This window comes from Oncorhynchus mykiss, chromosome 9 (genome assembly GCF_057628025.1).
Source record: "Oncorhynchus mykiss isolate SJ-2025 chromosome 9, ASM5762802v1, whole genome shotgun sequence".
Lineage (NCBI taxonomy): Eukaryota > Metazoa > Chordata > Actinopteri > Salmoniformes > Salmonidae > Oncorhynchus > Oncorhynchus mykiss.
In genome coordinates, this window is record NC_143030.1 from 72,863,838 (window position 1) to 72,884,869 (window position 21,032).

General features: G+C 43.0%; 1 protein-coding gene across 3 annotated transcripts in view; it reads right to left on the reverse strand.

Annotated features, from left to right (window-relative positions):
- Positions 1–1,969: 1,969 nt before the first annotated feature.
- The window catches only part of LOC110532733 (sodium channel protein type 8 subunit alpha), a 108,468-nt gene continuing 89,405 nt past the window's right edge, over positions 1,970–21,032 (reverse strand). For 2 of the 3 annotated variants that reach the window (XM_036988796.2, XM_090185310.1), the window contains exons 19-23: positions 17,514–17,798; positions 15,408–15,599; positions 13,540–13,644; positions 12,589–12,859; positions 1,970–6,844 (exon numbers count right to left, since the gene is read on the reverse strand). In XM_036988796.2, the coding sequence (XP_036844691.2) occupies positions 5,694–6,844; positions 12,589–12,859; positions 13,540–13,644; positions 15,408–15,599; positions 17,514–17,798 (2,004 nt within the window). In that variant the 3' untranslated portion in view covers positions 1,970–5,693. The remainder of the gene's footprint in view (positions 6,845–12,588; positions 12,860–13,539; positions 13,645–15,407; positions 15,600–17,513; positions 17,799–21,032) is intronic. The other variant, XM_090185311.1, reaches the window with a different exon arrangement.

Consider the following 21,032-nt stretch of genomic DNA (forward strand, 5'->3'; position numbering starts at 1 on the left):
CGTGTTACACATCAATCAAATGTGACAAACAAACAGTGTTATTTTGTAATATGTATATACAGGGCTTTCGGAAAGTATTCAGACCCCTTGACTTTTTCCACATTTTGTTACGTTACAGCCTTATTCTAAAATGGATAATAATAAAAATATATAAAAAATCAGCAATCTACACACAATATACCCCATAATGTCAAAGCGAAAACAGGTTCTTCGAAATTTTTGCACATTTATAAAAAATAAAAAAAATACCTTATTTACATAAGTATTCCGACCCTTTGCTATGAGACTCGAAGTTGAGCTCAGGTGCATCCTGTTTCCATTGATCATCCTTGAGATGTTTCTACAACTTGATTGGAGTTCAACTGTGGTAAATTAAATTGATTGGACATGATTTGGAAAGGCACATACCTGTCATAAGGTCCATAAGGTACATAAGGTCCCACAGTTGGCAGTGCATGTCAGAGCAAAAACCAAGCTACAAAGTCAAATAAATTGTCCGTAGAGAGACAGGATTGTGACAAGGCACAGATCTGGGGACGGGTACCAAAAAAATGATGCAGCATTGAAGGTCCCAAGAACACAGTGCCCTCCACCATTCTTAAATGGAAGAAGTTTGGAACCACCAAGATTCTTCCTAGAGCTGGCCGCCCGGCCAAACTGAGCAATCGGTGGCGAAGGGCCTTGGTCAGGGAGGAGACCAAGAACTCGAGAGTTCCTCTATGGAGAGGAACTTTCCAGAAGGACAACCATCTCTGCAGCACTCCACCAATCAGGCCTTTATGGTAGAGTGGCCAGACGGAAACCACTCTTCAGTAAAAGGCACATAACAGCCCACTTGGAGTTTGCCAAAAGGCACCTAAAGACTCTCAGACTCTCATGAGAAACAAGATTATCTGGTCTGATGAAACCAAGATTGAACTCTTTGGCCTGAATGTGAAGCGTCACGTCTGGGGAAAACCTGGCACCATCCCTAAGGTGTAGCTTGGGGGTGGCAGCATCATGCAGGGGGCATGTTTAGCAGCGACAGGGACAGGGAGACTAGTCAGGATTGAGGGAAAGATGAGTGGAGCAAAGTACAGAGAGATCCTTGATGAAAACCTGCACCAGAGCGCTCAGGACCTCAGAGTGGGGTGAAGGTTCACCTTCCAATAGGACAACGACTCTAAGCACACAGCCAAGACAATGCAGAAGTGGCTTCGGGACAAGTCTCTGAATGTCCTTGAGTGTCCCAGCCAGAGCCCGGACTTGAAACAGATTGAACATCTCTGGAGAGACCTGAAAATAGCTGTGCAGCGACGCTCCCCATCCAAACTGACAGAGCTTGAGAGGATCTGCAGAGAAGAATGCGAATAACTCCCCAAATACAGGTGGGCCAAGCTTGTAGCATCATACCCCAAAATATTTAAGGCTGTAATCACTGCCAAAGGTGCTTCAACAAAATACTGAGTAAAGGGTCTGAAGACTTGTGTAAATGTGATATTTAAGTTTTTATTTTAAATAAATTAGCTAAATTTTCTAAAAACCTGTTTTTGCTTTTTTATTATGGGGTATTGTGTGTAGACTGATGGGGGGGACGATGTAATCAATTGTAGAATAAGGCTGTAACGTAACAATATGTGGAAAAGAGGCACTGTACATATAGACATATATATGTATAGATGTCTATTTCTTTGTGTATTGTATAATATCTATATTTCATTCAATTTCCGTCAACAAAGTGAAAAGTGTCAACAAAAAATCCCAAAAGGAACAAGTATGGCAAAGGGCATATCTGGAAGTCGTTCTATACTGTTATTGTTTCATTTTAGATTATTAGTGGTAGCTCTTTAAAATTCAGTATTTACAAAAAACACAACAAAGCATGCCGATAAAATAAAAGAATATAGTACATTATTTATAGTTTCTTTTAAAAAGTTCATTCTTTTTCAGTGATTGTGTCATCATAGCCCGCACTGCACATACATGTATATTTTTATTGATTTTATTTCTCCAAGTAAATTCACTGATCGATACATCATTCATCTAAAACATGACATCCAAAATGAGCACGGGCTGAAACTGGATGGCATTGTTTGCTCTTATGGTTGTAACGTCATTGATCGATCAAATCGGGAATGCATTTGGTTTTAAGTGTGCAGCAGTCAAGCAGACAGACATTATCTGTAGACATGTCTTTATATTGTAAACAGACCTCTAGATAGTAATAATAGACAAACATGGGGATATCAGGTACAGGCAGTGTTCAACACACCATAATGGCTTCAATGGTGCATCCCTAGATACTATGTTGTTGTCTGACCAGGCATCCGTTTGTTTGTATGTTTGTATAGATGAACGACCATTACATCACTCCTGTGTGGGGAAAAAAAGTTGCAAACACCTTTTAGAGGAGCTGTTATTGTTATGTCTCGACCTGTCTCACCTGCCTGTCACTCACAGGGATCTAAATCATCTCTTTGGCCCAGCCTAGCCTAGCGCTCGCTCTCGTTTCATTTGAGTAGCTTCAAAGCTGCCTCACGTTTTCTTAAAGGCACGATTCTACTGTGAATCATGAATCATGACTTGATACGAGTTGATCATACGAGGCCTATCTGATAAAAGTCTAATTGAATTTGATTCTGCAGAGACAGAGAAGATCTGTGGGAAACGACGGTTGGACAGGTCACGTCACTTTGACCTCCTTACATCCCCAGGCAGATTCTTCATTTATCAAACAGACAGCTAGGTGACCAATCAAATAATAGCCTGCTAGCACATGACATGATGATGCAAGCCTGGGTCCAACATCCACACACTATACACAGTGTTGAAGAGGTCCCACAAAGCGCAATGATATACTGACAAACATGGGACTTTCAGCACTCACTCCTGCTGAAGGCATAAGCACTATTTTCCCTGCTGCTCCCGCTTGCCATCTTGACTTTCTCTGATCATTTGCATTCATGGCAGCCAGGCTAGAAACTGTGGAGGGTCCAGGAGAGGTTCTGTTAAGTCTCTCCTTTGGTCCTTTGTTATACTATCCCCACCTCCCTGAATAAGTCTATCCAATCAGATATATTTTTATTCTCCACTGTACAACCCTTAAGCCTTCTATGGCCGACCGTCTTTCAGTCCTTTAGTACATCATGCCAGGAGTGGCTGAGCATGTCCTGCTGCTCTATGTACCCTCCATGGTCTCCTCCATGGTCCCTTCTATGTACCCTCCACGGTCCCCTCTATGTACCCTCCACGGTCCCCTCTATGTACCCTCCATGGTCCCCTCCATGGTTCCCTCTATGTACCCTCCATGGTTCCCTCTATGTACCCTCCATGGTTCCCTCTATGTACCCCCCACGGCCCCCTCTATGTACCCTCCATGGTTCCCTCTATGTACCCTCCATGGTCCCCTCTATGTACCCTCCATGGTTCCCTCTATGTACCATCCATGGTCCCCTATATGTACCCTCCATGGTCCCCTCTATGTACCCTCCATGGTCCCCTCCATGGTCCCCTCTATGTACACGCATACTTCTATGTCACTTGTATGTGTCTATGCTGCTTTATAGATGAACTACATTTTACATTTACATCTGGTCAGTTAGCAGACGGTTTTATCCAGAGCGACTTACAGGGGCAAAATTGGCAGATTTTTCTCTGGGATACAAACTACTATGCCACATACATTCTCACTGCTTGAAATTCAAGCTTTCTTCTGAGAAGGATTGCATTGGATCAGATGACATCTACATACTTCAGAGATGGAAACTCATAGTGTCTATCGACGTGCCACTGGGCCACAGTGAACGATAGTCTAACAGAGAACTGACGGAGTGACAGAGGACAGAAGTGAATCAAATAAAAAACAGAAGAAAGGATCTATGGAAGCATCAACATATCAGCTGTTTCAACATCTCCCATCATCCTCCCCTACAGTACCACTGATACATGTCTCACTCTTCCCTGTCCGCAGACAGACAAAGCATTGGAGGAGAATTATAGAATTTTAACTGACATTGATCTGTGAAGGATATGGATATACAGGATATGGATATACAGGATATGGATATACAGGATATGGCATCAAACATTGCCTGTTCGTACTGCCACAACAACAAGAGGGAGTTGGTTGGAGACCACAGGTAAGGGTGGTAACCGTAGCAACAAAGGTAAAGGTAGTGAACATTTGATGTAAAAACCAGGGTCTCTTAATAAGACCCCGATTAGGTTTCTTTAGAACGGTCTGAAAAGTGTCTTTGAAATCTGTGCATCCTCATTCTTATTCTGAAGATATATTCCTGATAGAACTCAGCAGCAACTATGCTTGTCCCGCTCAGAAGAAAATCTAATCAAATTCTACTTTGTGTTTTTCATAAATGTGCCAGAATAGAGGTTTGCCTCTGAGGGTGTAACTACATACTCAATTAAAATCCCAAATGGGCGTCATAAAAAGATCGGTCTGGCAGTTGAAAAGCAACATTATAGTGAACGGTAGGTCACACCACTTTATTCCGTCAATATTGTATATATAGACATATATGTGTCATATATATACCAGTCATTTTCCAGTTCTATTTCTCATAAACATTTTTCCAGTGGACTGCCTCAAACGTATGGTCGAGCCATTAGAGTAGTAAGATAATTAGTGTCTCGTGGACTATGATTACATCATGCATGATTCCTGATGAAAACATGCCTTCATGCAAGTCATATCTATGCATTGAACGAGCACAATCATTTATCTGAGACTCAGTCGGTCAGAGCGAGTCCCCACCCTTCTTCAGCCCAAGTCTAAACACTGACTTGTGCCCCCTACCCAGTGTGACAGTATGAAAGCCCATGTATGAAATGTATTTTTCATTATGTTAGTATAACTAAGCGAGAGAAGATGAAAAGAGACCAGTGTGACATGGGCTAAATGTTATTTGTTCTCATTTTTTTTGCTGCTCAAATAATGTAAAGATAAAAGTATTTTCAGCACAAACTGACAAAGTAAAAACTTTGTCTGCTGTTCTGTTTTCTTTCTTTCTCCAAACGTTCATTCTTCGTATTTAAAACTTGATAAGAACGACAGTGCAGGAAGTGGATGTTACAGAGACCATGTCAGACTGCGTAGTAGAACAGTTCTAGAAGGTTCTGTAACATAGGTTCCGTCCCGTTCCTCTCCTGAGGTGCTCCCATAGTGGTGGACATTTCGCTGCAGGGGCTCGTCCACACAGGGTACTGGCAGTCAGAGACTCTTTTGCGCCAATAAATCTCCCTCCATCTTGTTTGCAGAGGTTTCCCCCTTCTTTTCGATGATCCTGAACATATATTTGAATATATAGAATGCCAATGGCGGGCACACTATTATTGAGTTATTATTGATAATTATTTATATTATCGTTCTTCCTCACATTATTTCCAAGAAATAAAGAAGACATTTATCATCAGGCAGTAAAATCCTTTAGTGATAATAATGGTGTCCTAACTAAATTCTTATCGTGGGCAACATGTACATCGCCATCTGTGTTTTGCTTCAACTGACCCTAACTATCCAACGCCGAATCTCGATCCTTCATTTTGTGTTAAATTGAAGTCTGTAAAAAAAAAGTGTAGTTTTCGTACATTTTTTTAAACTTGCAAATTATATTTTTTATACATTTGTCTGTTTATTGGGCTCAGAGTCCCTTCTGGCTGTGTGTAGTATTGTAATAATGACAGTCACTGAACCCTGACTAAAATTTAGATTCCCGCTCATCTTTTTGATTTCTGTCCTTCTCTCTCATCTCTCCCTCGTTCTCTTCCTGTTTCTCCTTGTCAGGTTTGGTCACGCTGTCGTACGAGGGAAGAGAGGCGGTGGAGGCTGTGCTCTCTTTCTTCTCCTGGTTGTTGGTCCCTCCGTTCTCCAGCTTGGTCTTGGGCCTGTACTTGCAGATGAAGCCCCGTTTGAGGAGGTGAGCGCGGTACGCTTTCTGGATGCAGCGTGCGGATATGTCCTCCTGGCGCCGGCGCAGTGTCGTGGTGATGGGCTCGTACGACACCTTGGAGGGGTTGGCCTGCACGAAGCGCTCCTCCATCTGCGTGCGTAGCATGTCCAGCTCGCCACTGTCGCCCAGCACACGCTTGGTGAAGGCAAACAGGATGTCCAGGCAGTGGATGCGGTCGCCGCTAACCATGGGCATGTCCATGGCGATCAGCTCGATGGTGTTGGGTTTGGGAATGCGGAGAGGGTGCTCCAGGGTGTCTGCGAAGTCACCCAGCTTTGCGAAGGTGATGAACTGGGAAGCGGCGGGGTCAAATTTCTCCCAGATTTCATAGAAGGTCTCAAAGTCGTCTTCACTGAGCGGGTCGGCGCTCTCTTCTGTCGCTACACTGAAATTCTCTAAGATGATGGCGATGTACATATTGACTACGACAAGGAAGGAAATAATGATATACATCACAAAGAAAAATATGCCGACTGAGGGGTTGCCGCAGTTGCCTGTAGACGGTGCACCTGGGTTCTCCATGGTTGAGTCGCAGTCAGGAGGGTAGTTGAGGATTGGGAGCAAGAGACCATCCCAGCCTGCAGACGTGGTGATCATGAATAAGCAGATCATGCTGTTCCCGAAGGTCTCAAAGTTATACATGTCGTCTATCCCGGCCTCGTGTTTGACGTAGCCGAAGTTGGACATTCCGAAGATGCTGAAGATGAACATCACCAGGAAGAGCAGGAGGCCGATGTTGAACAGGGCAGGAAGTGACATCATCAAGGCGAAGAGTAAAGTCCGTATCCCCTTGGCCCCTTTGATCAGACGCAGGATGCGGCCGATTCGAGCCAATCGGATGACCCTGAAGAGGGTCGGCGATACGAAGTACTTCTCAATGATGTCAGCCAGGAACATGCCTGTGGAGGAAGAGGGTGGAGGAGACAAGACACCCAGGGACAACAAAGTTAGCAGACATGACTCAACTAGGGCTGTGGCAGTCATGACATTTTGTCAGCCGGTCATTGTCATGCAAAAGACTGCCGGTCTCACTGTAATTGATTGTTAATTAACAACATGAAACATGTTTAGCATCTGTAGGCCTCCATGCATTACAAGCCTTTGATGGGTGCGTTTGTAACATCTACATTTAAAAATATATAATAAATAAATGTAATATACACCATCACAATATATCCATTATATATTTTAGTCAGGTCTAAAGAAACATTATGATATTAATATTTTTTTTCAGAAGAACAGAATATGAGTTGGCCTACTGTAGTGCTATGTTATCTATGCTCCATGCGAGTGCGCATAATAAGAAGCTATGTTGAGCATAAAAGTGATCATTTGAAACAGGTCCTATATGTCTGCTAGATTTTGAGTTATTTGGCAACTATAGTTGTCAATGATACAAACCTGAGAATCAAAACATATAGGGGCAGCATAATGTGACTATAGACTACCGATGATTTGAGAAAGTAACAAGAAAGTGGTGCTCTGTTCCTTGCCTCAGGCTGCACAGCTGTTTTCTCATCAAGGGATCATATATTCTCAATTTAATCTGGTCTTTATTCATATGCAACATTAGTTTAGATGTAGAATGGCCCAAATGGGAAGGAACAGAGCAGGGGGAAAATACTGTACATGTCCTTTGTATGCAGTCAAATAGCGAATGGAGGCCGCCCGCTTTCCTACCGGACGTAGGCTACTTCAGTTATATAGTGGGTCATGTGCTTTCCTACCAGCCCGTTCTGTAGGCTACTTCAGTTATATAGTGGGTCATGTGCTTTCCTACCGGCCGAAGGCTACTTCAGTTATATAGTGGGTCATGTGCTTTCCTACCAGCCCGTTCTGTAGGCTACTTCAGTTATATAGTGGGTCATGTGCTTTCCTACCGGCCGAAGGCTACTTCAGTTATATAGTGGGTCATGTGCTTTCCTACCAGCCCGTTCTGTAGGCTACTTCAGTTATATAGTGGGTCATGTGCTTTCCTATCAGCCCGTTCTGTAGGCTACTTCAGTTATATAGTGGGTCATGTGCTTTCCTACCGGCCGAAGGCTACTTCAGTTATATAGTGGGTCATGTGCTTTCCTACCAGCCCGTTCTGTAGGCTACTTCAGTTATATAGTGGGTCATGTGCTTTCCTACCAGCCCGTTCTGTAGGCTACTTCAGTTATATAGTGGGTCATGTGCTTTCCTACCAGCCCGTTCTGTAGGCTACTTCAGTTATATAGTGGGTCATGTGCTTTCCTAGTTTTGTAGGCTACTTCAGTTATATAGTGGGTCATGTGCTTTCCTACCAGCCCGTTTTGTAGGCTACTTCAGTTATATAGTGGGTCATGTGCTTTCCTACCAGCCCGTTTTGTAGGCTACTTCAGTTATATAGTGGGTCATGTGCTTTCCTAGTTTTGTAGGCTACTTCAATTATATAGTGGGTCATGTGCTTTCCTAGTTTTGTAGGCTACTTCAGTTATATAGTGGGTCATGTGCTTTCCTACCAGCCCGTTTTGTAGGCTACTTCAGTTATATAGTGGGTCATGTGCTTTCCTACCAGCCCGTTTTGTAGGCTACTTCAGTTATATAGTGGGTCATGTGCTTTCCTAGTTTTGTAGGCTACTTCAGTTATATAGTGGGTCATGTGCTTTCCTAGTTTTGTAGGCTACTTCAGTTATATAGTGGGTCATGTGCTTTTCTAGTTTTGTAGGCTACTTCAGTTATATAGTGAGTCATGTGCTTTCCTAGTTTTGTAGGCTACTTCAGTTATATAGTGGGTCATGTGCTTTCCTACCAGCCCGTTTTGTAGGCTACTTCAGTTATATAGTGGGTCATGTGCTTTCCTAGTTTTGTAGGCTACTTCAATTATATAGTGGGTCATGTGCTTTCCTAGTTTTGTAGGCTACTTCAGTTATATAGTGGGTCATGTGCTTTCCTAGTTTTGTAGGCTACTTCAGTTATATAGTGGGTCATGTGCTTTCCTAGTTTTGTAGGCTACTTCAGTTATATAGTGGGTCATGTGCTTTCCTACCAGCCCGTTTTGTAGGCTACTTCAGTTATATTAGTGGGTCATGTGCTTTCCTAGTTTTGTAGGCTACTTCAGTTATATAGTGGGTCATGTGCTTTCCTAGTTTTGTAGGCTACTTCAGTTATATAGTGGGTCATGTGCTTTCCTACCAGCCCGTTTTGTAGGCTACTTCAGTTATATAGTGGGTCATGTGCTTTCCTACCAGCCCGTTTTGTAGGCTACTTCAGTTATATAGTGGGTCATGTGCTTTCCTAGTTTTGTAGGCTACTTCAGTTATATAGTGGGTCATGTGCTTTCCTAGTTTTGTAGGCTACTTCAGTTATATAGTGGGTCATGTGCTTTTCTAGTTTTGTAGGCTACTTCAGTTATATAGTGAGTCATGTGCTTTCCTAGTTTTGTAGGCTACTTCAGTTATATAGTGGGTCATGTGCTTTCCTACCAGCCCGTTTTGTAGGCTACTTCAGTTATATAGTGGGTCATGTGCTTTCCTAGTTTTGTAGGCTACTTCAATTATATAGTGGGTCATGTGCTTTCCTAGTTTTGTAGGCTACTTCAGTTATATAGTGGGTCATGTGCTTTCCTAGTTTTGTAGGCTACTTCAGTTATATAGTGGGTCATGTGCTTTCCTAGTTTTGTAGGCTACTTCAGTTATATAGTGGGTCATGTGCTTTCCTACCAGCCCGTTTTGTAGGCTACTTCAGTTATATTAGTGGGTCATGTGCTTTCCTAGTTTTGTAGGCTACTTCAGTTATATAGTGGGTCATGTGCTTTCCTAGTTTTGTAGGCTACTTCAGTTATATAGTGGGTCATGTGCTTTCCTACCAGCCCGTTTTGTAGGCTACTTCAGTTATATAGTGGGTCATGTGCTTTCCTAGTTTTGTAGGCTACTTCAATTATATAGTGGGTCATTTGCTTTCCTAGTTTTGTAGGCTACTTCAGATATATAGTGGGTCATGTGCTTTGAGAAATAAATATAAAGAAGACTTATTTCACTCCACGCATTAACTGTTTGAGGAGCATGCTCTCACTGCCCGACAGGTGATATTCCTGTTTGAGGAGCATGCTCTCACTGCCCGACAGGTGATATTCCTGTTTGAGGAGCATGCTCTCACTGCCTGACAGGTGATATTCCTGTTTGAGGAGCATGCTCTCACTGCCCGACAGGTGATATTCCTGTTTGAGGAGCATGCTCTCACTGCCCGACAGGTGATATTCCTGTTTGAGGAGCATGCTCTCACTGCCCGACAGGTGATATTCCTGTTTGAGGAGCATGCTCTCACTGCCCGACAGGTGATATTCCTGTTTGAGGAGCATGCTCTCACTGCCCGACAGGTGATATTCCTGTTTGAGGAGCATGCTCTCACTGCCCGACAGGTGATATTCCTGTTTGAGGAGCATGCTCTCACTGCCCGACAGGTGATATTCCTGTTTGAGGAGCATGCTCTCACTGCCCGACAGGTGATATTCCTGTTTGAGGAGCATGCTCTCACTGCCCGACAGGTGATATTCCTGTTTGAGGAGCATGCTCTCACTGCCCGACAGGTGATATTCCTGTTTGAGGAGCATGCTCTCACTGCCTGACAGGTGATATTCCTGTTTGAGGAGCATGCTCTCACTGCCTGACAGGTGATATTCCTGTTTGAGGAGCATGCTCTCACTGCCCGACAGGTGATATTCCTGTTTGAGGAGCATGCTCTCACTGCCCGACAGGTGATATTCCTGTTTGAGGAGCATGCTCTCACTGCCCGACAGGTGATATTCCTGTTTGAGGAGCATGCTCTCACTGCCCGACAGGTGATATTCCTGTTTGAGGAGCATGCTCTCACTGCCCGACAGGTGATATTCCTGTTTGAGGAGCATGCTCTCACTGCCCGACAGGTGATATTCCTGTTTGAGGAGCATGCTCTCACTGCCCGACAGGTGATATTCCTGTTTGAGGAGCATGCTCTCGCTGCCTGACAGGTGATATTCCTGTTTGAGGAGCATGCTTTCACTGCCTGACAGGTGATATTCCTGTTTGAGGAGCATGCTCTCACTGCCTGACAGGTGATATTCCTGTTTGAGGAGCATGCTCTCACTGCCTGACAGGTGATATTCCTGTTTGAGGAGCATGCTCTCACTGCCCGACAGGTGATATTCCTGTTTGAGGAGCATGCTCTCACTGCCCGACAGGTGATATTCCTGTTTGAGGAGCATGCTCTCACTGCCCGACAGGTGATATTCCTGTTTGAGGAGCATGCTCTCACTGCCTGACAGGTGATATTCCCGTTTGAGGAGCATGCTTTCACTGCCTGACAGGTGATATTCCCGTTTGAGGAGCATGCTCTCACTGCCCAACAGGTGATATTCCTGCCTCTTGCTGCCTGACAGGTGATATTCCTGTTTGAGGAGCATGCTCTCGCTGCCCGACAGGTGATATTCCACCAGAACTCTGTATGCCATGGGCTCTACAACATTGTTCCTGCAGCTACCCAGTGCTTCATTTGGGAAACCAAATGAAACCTGTTCGGGAACATCAATAGTAATATGTTTTTGCAACTAAACATATTTCACAAAATTATTTGACAGGCCGTCTGCGCGTTCGAGAAAGGTTAAAGGGCAGAGAGGAGGAGATGGAAACGCACGGTGCTGAGATATTCTGTATAGCTAAAGGTAATGTGTCACCCAATTAATTACTAGACTATTCAAAATAAAATACAAATGCACTAATTGTAGGCTAACTGTAAGCTGCCCTGCACAATCAATGAACCAACAGCATTGCCTAGGGCTATACGTTCTCTCCCAGACTCATTGTGGAGCGTAGCATCAGGTAACCAGTCCATCCAGTATGCATAATAATACAGTCCACACCCAAAGGCGATTACTCAAATTAGTTACATTTTGCAGTATAGGCTAGACCAATTATGTACCAAAGACATCTTAAATCAGTTCTGTTCTATGTGTTTCTGCCATTTGTATGCGGTAGGCTGTTTTATTTTACCTTTATTTAACTAGGCAAGTCAGTTAATATAACCGCGTGTTAGTGTGGGTTTTCAGTGAATTTATGTAAATCACAAAGCTTATCTGCATTTCCTGTGGTGCAGGAAAATTCTCAGCAACAAAAGAGTGATCGAAGTAAGATCCAAGACCTGTAATTTATTGATCTGTTTGATAGGAAATCCCAAATATACTGTGTATGAAAGATACACTGTCTATGCTCCTGAGTGGCATAGCAGTCTAAGGAACAGCATCTTAGTGCTAGAGGCATCACTACAGACACCCTGGTTCGAATCCAGTCTGTATCACAACCGGCCATGAATTGGGAGTCCCATAAGGCGGCGCACAATTGGCCCAGCGTCGTCCGGGTTTGGCTGGTGTAGGCCGTCATTGTAAATGAGAATTTGTTTTTAATTGACTTGCCTAGTTAAATAAACGTAACATTAAAAAAAGAGTACTCAGTAGATAAACCAAAGTCTGGCTGAGTCTACGGAGGCTTTCTATGACCATGGTTTTGTACAGTATGCGCCCAAAATGGCACCCTATTCCTTCCCAATACAGTGACCTACATTTGACCAGAGTCCTATGAGTCCTGGTCAAAATTTAGTGCACTAAATAAGGAAGAGGGTGCCACTTTAGACACAGCCCCACTCCACTCACCCGCGATGGACAGGACGACGACGACCGTGTCGAACACGTTCCAGCCATTGGTGAAGTAGTAGTGGCGCAGGGCGAAAAGTTTCAGGACGAACTCGGTGGTGAATGCCACGATGAAGATGAAGTTGACCCAATAGAGGATGTTCTCCGTCTCGTCCGACTGGTCGTCTGTCTCCACCATCATGGTGACCATGTTGAGGCAGATCAACATCATAATGGAGATGTCGAACACTTGCTGGGTCACAAAGTCAAACACCAACCCTTGGATCTTGTTCTGTGGAGACAAGGAGACAACAACAAGGCACCATGCACACACACAAGTACGCATGCAGAGACACACACACACACACACACACACACACACACACACACACACACACACACACACACACACACACACACACACACACACACACACACACACACACACACACACATGTACTCATGCAGACACAAACACACAGACACAAGAACAACAACAGCAAAAACACACATTTTGTTAATCGAAGGGAAAAACTGCCACAATGGATTGAAATTCATATTTCAGCATTTCAGTGTTAACATAATACACAGTGCTACGTCAACAATGAAATACTGAAAATACTGATTTCAATATGTTGTGGCAGCACAGGAGGTTGGTGGTACCTTAATTGGGGAGGACGGGCTCGTGGAAATAGCTGGAGTGGAGATATGGAATGGTATCAAGTACATCAAACCCATGGTTTCCTTGGTGTCCATGTTTTTGGTGACATTCCACATACTCCATTTCGGCCATTATTATGAGCCGTTCTCCTCTCAGCAGCCTCATGTGTGTGGCAGTGTTCCACACCATACATACCTAGCCTGGTCCCACACTCTAAGTGCGGAGCTGGATAAACAAATATGGAGTGATTTTTACTGCCAATAAAGTGCATGAAAAAGCCAGGCTAAAAAAGGCCAGGAGCAACAGCCAACCTGTGGTCTGGGAATGGGTTTCTGGGGCTTCTTTGAACCCAGTTTCTTCATGGCGTTGTAGTACTTCTTCTGTTCCTCTGTCATGAAGATGTCCTGACCTCCAAAGTAAAGGGAGACACAAACATTTGGTTACAACCAACCCTAACCCTAACTAACCCTTGGTTCCCAAACTCAGTCCTGGGGACCCTAAGTGGTGTATGTTTAGTGTTTTTTGCCCTAGCACTACACAGCTGATTCAAAAAATCAATGTCAAGCTTTGATAATTTGAATCAGCTGTGTAGTGCTGGAGCAACAACCACAACGTGGACCACTTGGGTCCTGAGGAACGAGTTTGGGAAACGCTTCCATAACCCTAAAGAATAGGGACACACACACATTTGGTTACAACCAACCCCAACCCCATCCCTAACAAATGAACCCAACCCTAACCCCAACCCTAACAAATGAACCCAACCCTAACAAATGAACCCAACCCTAACCCCAACCCTAACCCCAACCCCATCCCTAACAAATGAGCTCTAACCCCAACACTAACCCCAACCCCAACCCCATCCCTAACAAATGAGCCCAACCCCAAACCCAACCGCAACCCTAACCCCATCCCTAACAAATGAACCCAACCCTAACCCCAACCCTAACCCCAACCCCAACCCCATCCCTAACAAATGAACCCAACCCTAACCCCAACCCTAACCCCAACCCCAACCCCATCCCTAACAAATGAACCCAACCCTAACCCCAACCCTAACCCAAACCCCATCCCTAACAAATGAGCCCAACCCTAACCCCAACCCCATCCCTAACAAATGAACCCAACCCTAACCCCAACCCTAACCCCAACCCCATCCCTAACAAATGAGCCCAACCCTAACCCCATTCCTAACAAATGAACCCAACCCTAACCCCAACCCCATCCCTAACAAATGAGCCCAACCCTAACCCCAACCCCATCCCTAACAAATGAGCCCAACCCTAACCCCAACCCCATCCCTAACAAATGAGCCCAACCCTAACCCCAACCCTAACCCTAACAAATGAGCCCAACCCTAACCCCAACCCTAACCCCAACCCCATCCCTAACAAATGAACCCAACCCTAACCCCAACCCCATCCCTAACAAATTAACCCAACCCTAACCCCAACCCCATCCCTAACAAATGAACCCAACCCTAACCCCAACCCTAACAAATGAACCCAACCCCAACCCCATCCCTAACAAATGAACCTAACCCCAACCCTAACAAATGAACCCAACCCTAACCCCATCCCTAACAAATGAACCCAACCCCAACCCCAACCCCAATCCCTAACAAATGAACCCAACCCTAACCCCAACCCCATCCCTAACAAATGAGCCCAACCCTAACCCCAACCCCAACCCCAACCCCATCCCTAACAAATTAGCCCAACCCTAACCCCAACCCCAACCCCAACCCATAATACAATGGACCATTATTGTATGCTGCACTTCTACATGTTCAGAGCAGTATTCAAACAGTGTAAATAACTACATTCAACTGTTTTACTTTCAAACAGGGTTGAGGTCAATTCCATTTCAATTTCAGTCAATAAGAAAGTATTTCCACATAAGAAAAGTCCACATTTTCCTAATTGACAAGCATTGAAGAAAATTAGAATTGGAATTTCAGTGTACTTCCTGAACTGACTGGAATTTAAATGGAATAGACCACAACCTTGCTTTCAAATGTCATTGAACGTAACACTTTATATTCAGGAATAATGCTTTAAAACTTGTTATTGGCATGTATGAGCCTTGATGTTTTACAACAAGGCGTATAATATGCTATAGAATTTAGCAAAAAGAGACAGGGGAGGAGGAGGAGAGGAGGTAAGAAAATAGGTCTTATCTTTTTCTTCTGTTGGTTGAAGTTGTCAATGATGACACCGATGAAGAGGTTGAGGGTGAAGAAGGATCCAAAGATGATGAAGATGACGAAGTAGATATACATGTAGATGTTGTCTTCATAGATGGGCTGGTCCTCCACCCTTCTGGAGTCTATGGCTGCGTACATGATGTCCATCCAGCCTTTGAATGTTGCCTTTGGAGACAAAGAGATCCGATTAACTTAGAATATTCAAAATACCAAAAATGTACATTTCAAACCTAAATCTGATGTGTCCTGGAGAAGGGCTTGTTCATGGAAAGAAATGTGCACGTGGAAAAATAGAAATGTGCACGTGTGGAAAAATAGAAATGTGCACATGTGGAAAAACAGAAATGTGCACATGTGGAAAAACAGAAATGTGCACATGTGGAAAAACAGAAATGTGCACATGTGGAAAAACAGAAATGTGCACATGTGGAAAAACAGAAATGTGCACGTGGAAAAACAGAAATGTGCACATGTGGAAAAACAGAAATGTGCACATGTGGAAAAACAGAAATGTGCACATGTGGAAAAACAGAAATGTGCACATGTGGAAAAACAGAAATGTGCACGTGGAAAAACAGAAATGTGCACGTGGAAAAACAGAAATGTGCACATGTGGAAAAACAGAAATGTGCACATGTGGAAAAACAGAAATGTGCACATGTGGAAAAACAGAAATGTGCACATGTGGAAAAACAGAAATGTGCACATGTGGAAAAACAGAAATGTGCACATGTGGAAAAACAGAAATGTGCACATGTGGAAAAACAGAAATGTGCACATGTGGAAAAACAGAAATGTGCACATGTGGAAAAACAGAAATGTGCACATGTGGAAAAACAGAAATGTGCACGTGGAAAAACAGAAATGTGCACGTGGAAAAACAGAAATGTGCACATGTGGAAAAACAGAAATGTGCACATGTGGAAAAACAGAAATGTGCACATGTGGAAAAACAGAAATGTGCACATGTGGAAAAACAGAAATGTGCACATGTGGAAAAACAGAAATGTGCACGTGGAAAAACAGAAATGTGCACATGTGGAAAAACAGAAATGTGCACATGTGGAAAAACAGAAATGTGCACATGTGGAAAAACAGAAATGTGCACATGTGGAAAAACAGAAATGTGCACGTGGAAAAACAGAAATGTGCACGTGGAAAAACAGAAATGTGCACATGTGGAAAAACAGAAATGTGCACATGTGGAAAAACAGAAATGTGCACATGTGGAAAAACAGAAATGTGCACATGTGGAAAAACAGAAATGTGCACATGTGGAAAAACAGAAATGTGCACATGTGGAAAAACAGAAATGTGCACATGTGGAAAAACAGAAATGTGCACATGTGGAAAAACAGAAATGTGCACATGTGGAAAAACAGAAATGTGCACATGTGGAAAAACAGAAATGTGCACGTGGAAAAACAGAAATGTGCACGTGGAAAAACAGAAATGTGCACATGTGGAAAAACAGAAATGTGCACATGTGGAAAAACAGAAATGTGCACATGTGGAAAAACAGAAATGTGCACGTGGAAAAACAGAAATGTGCACGTGGAAAAACAGAAATGTGCACATGTGGAAAAACAGAAATGTGCACGTGGAAAAACAGAAATGTGCACATGTGGAAAAACAGAAATGTGCACGTGGAAAAACAGAAATGTGCACATGTGGAAAAACAGAAATGTGCACGTGGAAAAACAGAAATGTGCACATGTGGAAAAACAGAAATGTGCACAGAGAGGGGGAGAGAGGAAGAGGGGGAGAGAGGAAGCGGCGAGGAAGAGAACTGTGCAAGATGATGGAAGGAAGAGGGAGAATAAAACATGCATAGTAGAAGAAGAGACAACATGACAAAATGGAAACAGCGAACAAACAGGTGTGGGGCGAGAGACGGAGATATATATAGAGAGAGAGAGAGTTATACATATATATATATATATATATAGAGCGAGAGAGAGAGAGTTATACATATATATATATATATATATATATATAGAGAGAGAGAGAGAGAGAGAGAGAGAGAGAGAGAGAGAGAGAGAGAGAGAGAGAGAGAGGGAGAGAGAGAGAGAGGCTCACCACTTGAAGCAGAGCCAGGTATCCGGCGCCAACATTGTCAAAGTTGATCTTGACATTCTTCCACCTGACCTCAGTGAAGTTCTGTTCAATGAGGGCCAGGCACTGTGTCTTGTTGTTGACTTCTCTGGCATCAAAGTACTCCTCTGCTGTCTGGTTGAAACAGTAGTAATACTTGCCCGCAAACAAGTTGACTCCCATGATACTGAAAATCAGCCAAAAGATGAGGCAAACCAGCAACACATTCATAATGGAGGGGATGGCTCCCACCAGGGCGTTGACTACAACCTAGACAGGGGAGACAGGAGGACAGGACAGTGTGAGAGATTCAAAACATACTCCATGATGATACCTATCAACCCCCCTCAGAGCAGCTGCATACTGTCATGGCATCATAATGGAGAAAGTGGCAGAAAAAACTGACATGTACTATGTTCCATTATCGAGTCATATTACAAATGGTGTTTTAACGTTATTATGATACATAACGTTGTATAAAGTATAGTACTATAGTACTGTTTAGAATTAGAATATCATTTTTAGTGTGTTTGTGTATACTGTAGTACAGTACAGTATAGTGCATCATTATTATAGTACAAGTATAATATAGTATAGTAACCTATAGTATAACAGTGAAAGAGTATTATCAGTTCTGTTATAATTAGAATGAATTGTATTTGATCTGATTGAGAACACGACTAGGACTACCCAAGGGGTCTGCGCATACATGCATACATACATCCATACATACATACATACAGACAGACAGAGAGACAGACAGACAGACAGACATACATACATACATACACCCCACTTTCCTTTTGAGATCATAGAACTGTCTTAAACTAATTGAACCACAACTGTTTTGCCATGCCAGTATGCAGCCTCATCTTCTCCCAAACATTCACCACCCTCCCTCCCTCCCCTTGTCCCTTTTCCTAAAACACCTCCCACCCAGACGCACCCAGACGTGATGCAATGGAAAGCAGTTTTATCCATAGGATGCATCCTAAATGGCACCCCATTCTCTATAATGTATAGTGCATTACTTTGACCAGAGCCCTATAGACCCTGGTAGAGCCCTGTGGGCCCTGGTAAAAAGCAGTGCACTTTCTGCTAGAAAGTAGTTAACTTTATAGGGAATAGGGTGCCATTTGTTTGAGACGCAACCCATAGACTGCTTCCCATTTCCATAACACCCACGGCTAGCCCCCTTAACAGCTTCTATCTCCGGACCGACCGGCCCTTCCATACACTGATGTGCATTAAGCTCAGTGTTGTGGTGCATAGTGGGGTTGAACGCTAGCTCACTGTGGGGTTGAACGCTAGACCAGCAGCTGTCAGGCACGGCTGAGGTGAGCATGCATGTCGTCTGTTTTTAGCTGACAGACTTGGTTTGTGGAGCCATATTCCCTCCTTGTATACAGACAGGCAGATAGAGTGCAGACTGAGCTTCAGGAGCAGTGTTCTCTCAGCAATGTGCAGGACCCTGCATTGATTACTTAAAGCTACCGTCAGGGGGAGCTGTTCAATGGTCATTTTAATTCTTGATATTTACCCATTGGTTCTTGGAAAAATATGACTTGCACAACTGGCTGTCTTTATCATAACCTAAAATGTAGGTACACTCTTCTCTTACAGTTAAACATGTTAGTGATGACATCATCGGTACTCTCCTCTCTACAGGATGTGTATTATTGGAAGCGTTAAGTACAGGCCTTTGACTGTTCGTCTTGAATGATTATGGAATATGGAGTTACTGGCTGCTAACTGTCTGCTATGGCCCTGCGGTTGGATAAACACCACATGGCCACAAAGGGAACCTTCAGGTTGTTGGGTGCCAATTTCTTTCTGTGTGAGTAACCCAAAAACAGATTATAAAAATATCTTACTGAATTGAACTGAATTAGAATGCAAATAAGGCACATAGGCTATTCATTGTGCTTGGACCTCTAATAATACACGTAAGAATCTGTCATGAAAAATGCAGAAGCTGTAAAGAGAAAGCTACCTTTTGAGAGGAATGGTCACAATGCCTGGAGTTAGCAGTATACCGTATCATGACAGTAATATCACACCTCCCACCTCTCACGTATGATCTTAATTCAAACTCTTTTTTTGTTGCTGAGAATTGTTCTGCACGGCAGGAAATGCAAACTTGTAGGGAAGGTTTTAAAAGGCATCTAAAGTAATTAGTAATTAGTAATTAGTCATTAGTCATTAGTCATTAGTAATTAGTCATTAGTAATTCGTCATTAGTAATTAGTCATTAGTAATTAGTCATGAGTAATTAGTCATTAGTCATTAGTCATTAGTAATTAGTCATTAGTCATTAGTCATTAGTAATTAGTCATTAGTAATTAGTCATTAGTAATTAGTCATTAGTCATTTCCAAATTAAAATGTCAGACTTGATATGTCTTAATGAAAAATGTATCAATCCTTACAAAAATAATTATATTAATTATAATCCACATTTCTTGTTACTGCAGGATTATTTTCCTTCTGTAGCAAACGGGCTTGAATTAAGTTCCTACATCTGTAGGAGAACACATCACTGCACACATGCTGAGAGAATGAACTACTTGCTGAGGCGGTAGAATTTGACTTGTTTCAAAGATTCAAAGTGTTCAAGGTAATATTAGCCATGCATTATATAATAAAATGGTTCATGCCTTATCAAAAATCAAAAACCTTATCAAAACAATGAGGGAAAATGGCTTTCAAAAGCTCATAATGTGCATCGGCAATTTGAGTACATGCGTGTTGTTACATGGCATTGTGGTGCAATTTCAAGAACCGTTCAAATCGATAAAAAAACCGATAGAGAAATGTTTTGGATAGAGAGATAACTGGCCAAAAGATTTCTTGTCTATATATTATAATGTATCAGACAAGTGGATTTGACACTTGGGTATCTTTGGACACAACATTTAAGAACAGTCAAGAATGGATTGTGTAGAGTTAGAACTCAGACATCTGTTCTAAGGTTCTAAGAACTCAGACATCTGTTCTAAGAACTCAGACCTCTGTTCTAAGAACTCAGACATCAGTTCTAAGAACTCAGACATCTGTTCTAAGAACTCAGACATCTGTTCTAAGAACTAAGACATCTGTTCTAAGAACGCAGACCTCTGTTCTAAGGTTCTAAGAACTCAGACCTCTGTTCTAAGAACTCAGACCTCTGTTCTAAGAACTCAGACCTCTGTTCTAAGGTTCTAAGAACTCAGACCTCTGTTCTAAGAACTCAGACCTCTGTTCTAAGAACTCAGACATCTGTTCTAAGAACTAAGACATCTGTTCTAAGAATGCAGACCTCTGTTCTAAGGTTCTAAGAACTCAGACCTCTGTTCTACGAACTCAGACCTCTGTTCTAAGAACTCAGACCTCTGTTCTAAGGTTCTAAGAACTCAGACCTCTGTTCTAAGAACTCAGACCTATGTTCTAAGAACTCAGGCATCTGTTATATGGTTCTGAGGTCTCTGTGTGATTGGTCTGTAATTCAGGATCTGTTTCCTGCTAA